Below are 10,892 nucleotides of genomic sequence, written 5' to 3'. Positions count from 1 at the left end.
CATATACAGATATGCAATGATGATTACTGGGTAATATGTATCTTGTTCGACAATGTCAAGTCTCTATTTGATCATGTGACGAGACGATACGATATAGCTAGTTTAGGCGCAGAATCTGAACGTCAAGACCTACAAGCTAACTGAGCACAGCCAGAGCGAACAACGCCTTTCAAACATAAAAGTGGTGATGCATGATTTGCTCTTTCAATGGACAGGATAGCCAGCCCATTCAGCCTCTCCTGCCCCATGCTGCTCAGGTAGGTCTTAATCAGTTTCAATTTGGAAAATAATCACTCGGCTGTTGCCCCGTCACATGTAATGTCAGAAACAATAGCATGGCAGTGCACCGACGGTGGATGTTATGGAGTAAACTTTGACCTGTTTACTTTCCCAATACAATAGCCAAAATATCTAATTCCACCGATAAATCCAACACATTGTTGGTAAAATATATATATATATATATGCTTAATGGTGTTTGTGTGTGCGTGCGTGTTTTGTGAGTGCACACTTTTTTTTCGCGAAGGGGGGGCCTTTAACATGTCCAGGCCACGAGGGCCCGTGGTTTCTTAATCCGTCCATGCTGGGGTGTCCACAGTAACCGGAAGTTTCTTTCTAAAGCTTTTGAAATCTTGGGGCCACAATCGCCCATGGTGCGTCAATTCCTTACACCCGCTATCTCTCGCTTTGCTCATCACTAGCAGTCTGTGTCCTTGTAGCATAGTGGCGCAAAAAATAACGGGATGGTATGGGAACGTGCGCGCTGAGCATACATCCTCTGGCGACAAAATTTACGCCATGAACCTAGCATGCAAATCGGTGAATCTTCCCATAGCCTATTATTTATGCCAAACAGATGGATACCCACTGCTGATCGATATTGCACAGGCCAATCCTATATTGTTTAAAACAACAACAATCATCATTATCATCAACATCATTATCTTCTTCCTATTTGTCCTTCTTCTTCGTCTTCATATCATAAGGCTACTGTTTGTCTCTCTCGACAACATAGCCTACAATAAAGACAGTTGAGGGTTAGCATAACATTTACAGTTAGCGTAACATTTATTTTCCGCTACTCATTTCTAAGACCTCACTGGCCTCTCGTTAATCTCAAACCAAACAGCCCGGTAGCTCTCCTTATCTATGAAACCCAGGGACCGAAACAGTCTACAGGAGGCATGATTTGTTTCGTCCACGAAACAGTACACGGGATACCCCTTCTCCAGCAGCATCTCGGAGACACGTGACACCAGCGTCCTCGCGTATCCTCTCCGCCGGTACTGCGGTAGCGTGTAGAGCAGTCCCAGCGCGCAGTGGTGATACAGCAGAACCCAGGCCACGGGTCCTCCCCCCGTTGGGCCATCTTCCGGTATGACACTCAGGTTAGGGTGGTGCGTGATGTACCCGAGCACGGAGTTGTAGCTGTTGGGGTCGCCACCGTACCTCCAGGTGCTGTTGACGAGTTCTGCGTGTTCAGGCCGGAGAGGCTGGATCTGACAACCGGGAGCACTGACAGGAGGAAGAGAGCAGGGTTAGCTCCAAGCAGACACATAGCATTAGCGTTGGTCTAAGAGCCACCCTTGTTAGCCCACTACAAGCTACTATGGACTTATACCATACACATAGCATTAGCCTTGGGCTGATAGCCACTAATGTTAGCCTACTACAAGCTACTACAGACTCCTACCATACACACAGCATTAGTATTGGTCCAGTTACCAACTAATGTTAGCCTACTACAAGCTATTACTGACAGGAGGTAAAGAGCAAGGTTAGCTCCTAGCATACACATAGCATTAGCGTTGGACTGATAGCCCTTAATGTTACCCCTACTACAAGCTACTACAGACCCCTAGAATGGACATATCATTAGCGTTGGGCTGATAGCCACTAATGTTAGCCTTCTACAAGCTACTACTGACTCCTAGCACACACATAGCATTAGCATTTGTCCAGTTACCCACTAAAGTTAGCCTACTACAAGCTACTACTGACAGGAGGAAGAGTGCAGGGTTAGCTCCAAGCAGACACATAGCATTAGCCTTGGGCTGAAAGCCCACTAATGTTAGGCTAGTACAAGCTACTACAGACTCCTACCATACACATAGCATTAGTGTTAGTCTAATAGCCACTAATAGTAGCCCACTTCAAGCTACTACGGACAGGAGGAAGAGTGCAGGGTTAGCTCCAAGCATACACATAGCATTAGAGTTGGGCTAATAGCCACCCTTGTTAGCCCACTACAATCTACTACAGACTCCTACCATACACATAGCATTAGTGCTGGTCTAATAGCCACTACTAGTAGCCTACTACAAGCTACTACTGACAGGAGGTAAAGAGCAGGGTTAGCTCCAAGCATACACATAGCATTAGCGTTGGGCTGATAGCCCACTAATGTTAGGCTAGTACAAGCTACTACTGACTCCTAGCACACACATAGCATTAGCATTTGTCCAGTTACCCACTAAAGTTAGCCTACTACAAGCTACTACTGACAGGAGGTAAAGAGCAGGGTTAGCTCCTAGCATACACATAGCATTAGCATTGGTCCAATTACCCACTAATGTTAGCCTACTACAAGCTACTACTGACAGGAGGTAAAGAGCAGGGTTAGCTCCTAGCATACACATAGCATTAGCATTGGTCCAATTACCCACTAATGTTAGCCTACTACAAGCTACTACTGACAGGAGGAAGTGTGTAGAGTAAGCTCCTACCATACACATAGCATTAGCGTTGGGCTGATAGCCACTAATGTTAGCCTACTACAAGCTACTACTGACTCCTACTATACACATAGCATTAGCCTTGGGCTGATAGCCACTAATGTTAGCCTACTACAAGCTACTACTGACTCCAACCATACATATAGCATTAGCATTTGTCCAGTTACCTACTAATGTTAGCCTACTACAAGCTACTACTGACAGGAGGAAGTGTGCAGAGTAAACTCCTACCATACACATAGCATTAGGGTTGGTCTAATGGCCACTAATAGTAGCCTACTACAAGCTACTGCTGTTTATTATTATGATGATGATGGTGATAAACTAAGCCAAACTAAACAAACAAACACAAATAACCTGGCTGTGTATTTTCAAAATTGGTTGACATGACAACATCAAAATCATCAGGATTTAATTAAGACAAGCCATATAACTCAAGTGAGAAGGTGAACAAAACCAATGATTCTGCTTTTAACCTTTCATGAGCTCGGAGTTGAGCGGGGTTCTCGAGCATCAGCACACACATCGTCGCCTGTGTTCGAGAGGGAACCCTGTGCTGTTCTGCAAGGTCTGTCACTGCACTCAGATAGTTCAAGTCAACGCCTTCCATGCAGGAGAACAGCACAGTACATACATACAAATCAACATACATATGCCTGATGAGTCACCCACATGCCATGTTGTAAACTATGCTAATCATTAACTGATTTTAAATAATTTTAATTTTTTTAAATTTTATTATCTTTGTACCTGCCAACAGAGTGTACGCACTCCAGTCCAGCACCCCCGGGCTGCCAATTAGCCTCTTGAGACTGTCCTGGTCTCTGGAGTAAGTGCTCTGTATGTTAAAGTCCCCCTCACGATCATGCATGCCCTGTGTGGAAGACAGGCCATACATTCATACACACACATGTATCTATATATATATATATATATAGACAAGCGTATATGTGTGTGTGTGTAAATGTAGCATATGCTCATGCATGCATAAAGATAAACTTTTATTAAGATAAGATAAACCTGTATTAATCCTGTGAGGGAAATTCAGGTGATAACATACTGTGCATACATACATATATACATACAGTACATACATACACACAAATACATACATACATACACACACACATACACACAAATACATACATACATACACACACACATACACACAAATACATACATACATACATATATACATACAGTACATACAGTACCAGTCAAAAGTTTGGACACACCTTCTCATTTTTGGAGTTTGAAGTTTGAAGTTTTTTCTTTACTTGTATTATTTTCTACATGGTAGATAACACATTTTTTGTTTAGTACGTCATTCCATATGTGTTCCTTCGTAGTTTACATTTCTTCAGTATTAATCTACAATGTAGAAAATAATAAAGTAAAGAAAACACTTCTCTAAAAAATTAAAGGTGTGTCCAAACTTTTGACTGGTACTGTACATACATACATACATACATACATACACACAAATACATAAATACATACATACATACATACATACATACATACATACATACATACATACACACACACATACACACAAATACATACATACATACATACATACATACATACATACATACATACATACATACATGCATACATACATACATACATACATACATACATACATACATACATACATACATACATTCATACATGCATGCATACATACATACATACATACATACATACATACATACATACATACATACATACACACAAATACATAAATACATACATACATACAGTACACACACACACACACACACAATACATACATACATCCATACAGGAATTCTGAAAATTCTGAAAGTTAGTTTGCATTGAAGGATGGCTGCTGCCTGGAGAATAAAATGTAGCTAGCATTTACATTTACATTTAGTCATTTAGCAGACGCTTTTGTCCAAAGCGACGTACAAGGGAGAGAACAGTCAAGCTAAGAGCAATAAAAAAGCATGGTGTAACAATAAATACTACTTTACATGAGAATTAGAAAACAACGACCTAGAAAAAAGGAAACAGAAGTGCAGGAATGTAACTGCTGAAGTGCAAGTTAAGCGCTGGTCAGGTGCCAGTTAGGAAGGGAGGTGCTCTCTGAAGAGTTGGGTCTTCAAAAGCTTCTTGAAGGTAGAGAGGGACGCCCCTGCTCTGGTAGTACTAGGCAGTTCGTTCCACCAACGTGCCGTCATATCTCTTGTGTCTAGATATGGGCTAGTGTTTTATAGGTTAAGACATAGCATCAGGTCACGAATATCTGATAATACACACCTTTGACTTTGGCTTGCACACTATGGCTTTGAAGTCAGGCCAGGAATCTACAATCACTTCCAGGTTATGAGGTTTGCCTCTGTTGATATTGAACAAACAGCCATACACCTGCAGAGCAATTCAAATTAAAATGGATATTATATTAGTATATATCTTAGATTGATATTGCAAAACACACATCCCGTCTAAGACGGCTAGTTTTACCTTCATTTACTGGAGACAACATTCTTATTTACTGGATGGAAAGCAAAAACAGAGGTCGTCTACAAAATAGGAAAAGTTTAATTTAAAGCTGTGCAGATGGTCAAGTGCTAAAAATCATTAGTCTTTTGTTTGTTTGTTTATTTATTTCATATTTTTTTTACACAGAACCCTCTATGACCAAATAACTATCAGAGACAATTAATTATGTAGTCTTGCGTCCTACTGAATTATCTGTGTAACTATTACCTACTCATCACAGTTTTAAACTTTTTAAACTGTTTAACAGACCGTCTTAATCACTGTGAGTGAATCAAGTGAATAAACACCATTTCACTTAAAGAGCATTACATTGTCTGACACTTGTAGGCCCTTTGAATCCTGTTTTGGTTGTTTTAGTGTAGTGAATGCAATTGCAAACCTTTAGGGATTCTGGGAAATGTAGTTTCAGAGCCTCCTCTGCCTCCATTTTCTCACCAGGGCTCAGCACTCTCATGCTGCCGTGTGGTTATACGCTGTTAGTGACCACAGTGGCACACGAAAACAGGTCTGCTCAGGAAACAATGTTCACACACAGACACGGACATATAGACAAACATACATGTGCGCGCTCACACACACACACTCACACACACACAGAGAGACATGCACATGTGAACAGCTGGTGAGTGTCAGGGTACAGTAACTGTCCAGAACAAAAGATTCAGGAATTTCGTGTGTGTACCTGTCAGCACTCGGTCGTGGACTCGTAATCGCACTGCTGAAAACCACCTGATATACTGTATATGTTTTTAAAACATGCATTCGAGGGAGATAAACTTTTCTTCCCTTGTAAATGGTAAACAAATAGGGGAAATGCTTTCCTGGTCTTGTGTTTTCCTCTGAGTCTTATGCTCCTGCCTTACACTCCTCCCACCAGATTCAATGACACACACACTCACACACACACACACACACACACACACACACACAAACACACAACTCGGAAGCAGTGCTAGTTACTGTGACATACATTTCCCATCAGGCTCTTGCTGAGTAGGTCATGTGACCAGGAAACAAGCACACAGACACCCAGCGTCTGCCGAGACAGACAGAGAGAGAGGGAGGGAGAGAGAGATCCTGACACCGGATCTGAATAGGTCATGTGACCAGGAAGCCAGCAGACAAAAACAACAAGCCAGAACGAGAGAGAGGGAAACAGACCGAGAGAGAGAGAGAGAGATCTCCATGGCTGAGGTCTGAAAACAAAATGGAGAAGTTTCACACACGCTGAGAGGGAGAGGATATAAACAGACATGCAGAACAGACTCCACGCCAAATGTTGAGTCTCATCAACACTGCTGACGCTAGGTATGAGCTTGGAGTGTGTGTGTGTGTGTGTGAGTGTGTGTATGAGAGAGAGAGAGCACGAGTACATATGTGTATGGTTTGTTTATGCAGCTGCATTGGACATGTGCGTGCGTGCGTATGTGCGTGCGTGCGTGCGTGCAAGTGTGTGTGTGAGTGTGTGAGTGTGTGTGTGTGTGTGTGTGTGTATATAAGCAGACTGGGAATGTCAAACCCAGCCTTTACTGACTGTAAGAGATTGCAGTGTTCTCTCACAGAAACATCTCAGTTTATTTCATGTCAGGGCCTTTGTTTGCTTCTTTAATTCTGCGGAGGAGATTACAGAAGGATTAAGGCCGTCACAGAATGTAGATGGGGAACAGCGCAAGGCCAAGACATTTGTGTTATGTCCATACTTGAGTGGTTTTCATGACATATACAGTCACACAGATTGTTACCGGTTTTCCAGATAGCCATGATTGAGTGTGTGTGTGTGTGTGTGTGTGTGTGTGTGTCTGTGTATGTGTTTGTGTGTGTGTGTGTGTGTGTGTGTGTGTGTGTGTGTGTGTGTGTGTCTCTGTGTCTATGTCACTATCACCTTACTCTATTGCTGACAGGGTGGGTGCTTTATCTCTCTCTTTGTTCTTTGTTTGAAACATTGTTGTCACATCAGTCCTAATCTCTCACCCCCTTATTCCCTCTCTCTCTCTCTCTCTGTCTCTCTCTCTCTCTCTTTCTCTTGCTCTATCTCTCCCTCTCTCTATCTCTCCCTCTCTCTCTCTCTCCCCCCTCTCTCTCTGCCTCTCTCTCTCTCCCCCCTCTCTCTCTGCCTCTCTCTATCTCCCCCTCTCTCTCTCTCTCCCTCTCTCACTCTCTCTGTCTCCCTCTCTCTCTCTCTCTCCCTCTCTCTCTCTGCCTCTTTCTATCCCCCCCCCCCTCTCTCTCTCTCTCTCTCTCTCTCTCTGCCTCTCTCTCTCTCTCTCTCTCTCTTTCTCTCTAGCTCTGTATGTGTTGTTAGGTTAAGGCGAGCTGGGCTGGGTGGGTATCAGGGTCTTAAATGCTGACACACACAGAACTCCTGACCTACTCAGGGCTCAGTCAGATAGAAAAACTCTTATTCTAGAAATCTTTCTCTCCCTCTCTCTCTAGCTCTGTCTTTCCCTCTTTCTTGCTCACTTGCTCAGTGCCCAGTCACACAAACATCTTATTCTAGCCTCTGTATCCCTCTCCCTCTCTTTCTCTCCCTCTCTTTCTCACCCTCTCCCCTTCTATCCCTCTCCCTCCACCTCTCTCCCCCTCCCTTTCTTATCTCCCTCTCACTCTCTCTCTCCCTCCCTTTCCTTCTTTCCCTCCCTCTCTTTCTCTCTCCCTCTCCCCTTCTCTCCCTCTCCCTCAATCCCTCTCCTTCTCCCCTTATCTCCCCCTCCCTTTCCTTCTCTCCCTCTCTCTCTTTCTCTTCCCTCTCCCTCCCTCTCTTTTCCTGATTGCTTTCTCAGCAAGTCCCTATCTCCTAATCCACTGTGACTCTGTGCTATCTGATAAAGACAAACAGAAACCGGCACGCAAATCTGCCTTGCCGCGTTACTCAGCATTTCCCATGGTGTCTCAACTTGCGACAGCATTGCTCAACCGCTGCAGATATTATATCTCACTGAGACATTAATGGAACAGCAAACAAGAAAGGTGATGAAACGACAGCCTTTATATACCCACAGACCTCTTCCCTCTATCTTTCTCTCCTGCTCACACAGACTTGAACACTAAACCAAGATGTCATACATCCTTGCGATCCTCACCTTCGTTGCCACGGCGACTGCTGTTGTCTGCGGCGACGGCGGGAGCCAGCGGTACGGTCCAGATGTCACGAGTGCGGCGGAGTTTGGAGTTGCGGAGCACAACCGCATGAGTAACTACCCGTACGCTTACAAGGTCATCTCCGTCCTCTCGGACACCTCCCAGGTAAGAGTACAGTAAACAGATGGAGTGTAAAGAAGCATTATGGAGTTTTGGTCTAAATACCAATAAATACAAAAATAAGTTAGTATAAATACTAAATAAATAAATACAAGCTACCTACATACAAGTAGAAGTAGCAGAAACCTTGCAAACTGCACCAGCAGCCAGCTGGCACTGATAAACGCTAAATGCTAACATGCTAACTGACGTCGAGATTTGGCTATATTGTTATTGTCGTGCTGTGAAGGTTATTTTTACATTTTCATGGGGTATTCTGACCCGAACCACAGATATACATAGCCTGGACGGCTAGCCTAGCCTAGCGTAGTGATAACAACAGGTGTGGTTTCACAACCGCATGAGTAACTACCCGTACGCTTACAAGGTCATCTCCGTCCTCTCTGACACCTCCCAGGTGTAGATTCACCTACAAGTCATCCATTGTGTTTGACTTTGATCAGTAACTTGTGTATGGTTTAATCCGGAACCAGATCTACATAGTGCATAGCCTGTAGGCTACTGATAACGACAGGTGTGTTTCTCTGTCCTTCACATAACCATATACTGTCAAAATTGATTTGAAGATGTTTACAAAAGTAGTTCCTCATAAAAGACATACCTCAGAAAGTGGCAAGTTGTTACGTAGTGTTACTTTAACTTTGTTAATTGACTTGCATGGTTTTCTACACGTTTCCATTGTATATGAATGCCTGAAAGCATCATCACTCAGACATCAACCCGGAGCTGGTGATCACCAAATCATATACCATCAAAATTGATTTAATTTGTTACTTTAACTTAACTTACTCTAACTAAATTGACGTCTCTATGCCTCAAAATATCACTCAGACATCAGCCCGGAGCTGATGAACAGCAAACTGTAGCTTGTAGTTAAACATTTGTGGCCAATTTCTGCATAGTGTTGCTTTAACACTACGTTTCAGTTCATGTTTACCAATGAACATTGCTCAGTAAAATCTAAATCAAATATAATTTAGCCGCAGTAAAATATACAATTATATTAAAATATTAAAATAGAATTTAGCCACAATACTATTTTCCATTATATTCCATGAATAGGTCTATATCCCATCATTTTCCATTGATTTCCCACACATATGAACATGCATCTATCATTGATTTTAGCTTTAAGATATCCAGATGCACTGAACACACATTTAAACACACATTATACAGGTATCTATATGCTGAGCAGGTGAACTTAAACACATATTATACTGGAATGAGGTGTACTTCAACACACACACACACTCACATAATAAATTGTCTTTGTAATTTAATAACACTTGTAAACAGTATTTATTGAACACAGCTCATGCGCCCCTGAAATCAATGAGTTTCTTGTCTGTTTTATGTGTGTGTGTATCTATGAGTGTGTGTGTGTGTGTGTGTGTGTGTGTGTGTGCGCGCGCTCCTGAGCTCAATGAGTTTCTTGTCTTTCCCTTGGCTCAGATCTATCCCCCGGCGCGTGTGAAGTACACCATGACAGTGAAGGTGGGAGAGACGGTCTGTAGAAACAAAGACAGAGTCAACCTGACCGACTGCAGGCTACAGGCCGCACCTAATGCCAAGGTGTGTGTGAGTGTGTGTGTGTGTGTGTGTGTTAGTGTGTGTAAGTGAGAGAGAGAGAGAGAGAGGGAAAGAGAGAGAGAGAGAGGGAGAGTATGTGTGCATATGGGCATTTGTTCATGCGTGACATTTGTTTGTATTGAACAATAGTAATTCAAAGCACTAATGTGGGACAAGGGTTTGACTCCCTCTACATACAGTATCTACCCATCATGGAAGCCATTTTAGAAATAAAAACATATTCTTAATGACTTACAAATGAAGTATAACTATAAAACATATTCTTAATGACTTACAAATGAAGTTTACATGTAAAACATATTCTAAATGACTTACAAATAAAGTGTAACTATAAAACATATCCTTAATGAATTACAAATGAGGTATAACTATAAAACATATCCTTAATGACTTACAAATGAAGTATAACTATAAAACATATCCTTAATGAATTACAAATGAGGTATAACTATAAAACATATCCTTAATGACTTACAAATGAGGTATAACTATAAAACATATCCTTAATGAATTACAAATGAGGTATAACTATAAAACATATCCTTAATGAATTACAAATGAAGTGTAACTATAAAACATTTTCTTAATGACTTACAAATGAAGTTTACATATAAAACATATCCTTAATGACTTACAAATGAAGTGTAACTATAAAACATATTCTTAATGACTTACAAATGAAGTTTACATATAAAACATATCCTTAATGACTTACAAATGAAGTGTAACTATAAAACATATCCTTAATGAATTACAAATGAAGTGTAACTATAAAAC

General features: G+C 41.7%; 2 protein-coding genes across 3 annotated transcripts in view; one reads left to right on the top strand and one right to left on the bottom strand.

The window, feature by feature from the left end:
- Positions 1 to 1,044: 1,044 nt before the first annotated feature.
- si:ch73-106k19.2 (glycine N-acyltransferase) lies at positions 1,045 to 6,182 on the bottom strand. 2 transcript variants are annotated; one of them, XM_031562434.2, is made up of 6 exons: positions 5,947 to 6,182; positions 5,644 to 5,771; positions 5,022 to 5,129; positions 3,486 to 3,609; positions 3,212 to 3,338; positions 1,045 to 1,515 (listed from the first exon to the last, which is right to left on the bottom strand). In XM_031562434.2, exons 2-6 carry the CDS (start codon positions 5,716 to 5,718, stop codon positions 1,089 to 1,091), a joined length of 861 nt encoding a protein of 286 aa, XP_031418294.1. In that variant the 5' UTR covers positions 5,719 to 5,771; positions 5,947 to 6,182; the 3' UTR covers positions 1,045 to 1,088. The 2 variants fall into 2 exon arrangements, with proteins under 2 accessions (XP_031418294.1, XP_031418295.1); XM_031562435.1 differs by having other exon boundaries at positions 5,644 to 5,737.
- A 230-nt stretch (positions 6,183 to 6,412) lies between these two features.
- Positions 6,413 to 10,892, top strand: part of zgc:194981 (uncharacterized protein LOC561073 homolog) — a 5,699-nt gene continuing 1,219 nt past the window's right edge. Inside the window, exons 1-3 of the mRNA XM_042703618.1 lie at positions 6,413 to 6,572; positions 8,300 to 8,507; positions 9,978 to 10,097. Coding sequence (XP_042559552.1) covers positions 8,319 to 8,507; positions 9,978 to 10,097 — 309 coding nt within the window. The 5' untranslated portion in view covers positions 6,413 to 6,572; positions 8,300 to 8,318. The remainder of the gene's footprint in view (positions 6,573 to 8,299; positions 8,508 to 9,977; positions 10,098 to 10,892) is intronic.

The sequence above is a fragment of the Clupea harengus genome, chromosome 24, assembly GCF_900700415.2.
Source record: "Clupea harengus chromosome 24, Ch_v2.0.2, whole genome shotgun sequence".
In the NCBI taxonomy this organism is placed as follows: Eukaryota; Metazoa; Chordata; class Actinopteri; order Clupeiformes; family Clupeidae; genus Clupea; species Clupea harengus.
Note: the sequence above shows the minus strand (reverse complement) of the source record. Positions and strands in the feature narration are given on the sequence as shown.

Excerpts from the sequence above, each read along its gene's own strand:
- si:ch73-106k19.2 (XM_031562434.2), bottom strand. The coding sequence starts at position 5,718 with ATGAGAGTGCTGAGCCCTGGTGAGAAAATGGAGGCAGAGGAGGCTCTG. Across the intron at positions 3,610-5,021 it reads TGTGCAAGCCAAAGTCAAAG|GGCATGCATGATCGTGAGGG; the intron begins GTGTGTATTATC and ends TCTTCCACACAG. Across the intron at positions 1,516-3,211 it reads CAACTCCGAGCTCATGAAAG|TGCTCCCGGTTGTCAGATCC; the intron begins GTTAAAAGCAGA and ends TCCTCCTGTCAG.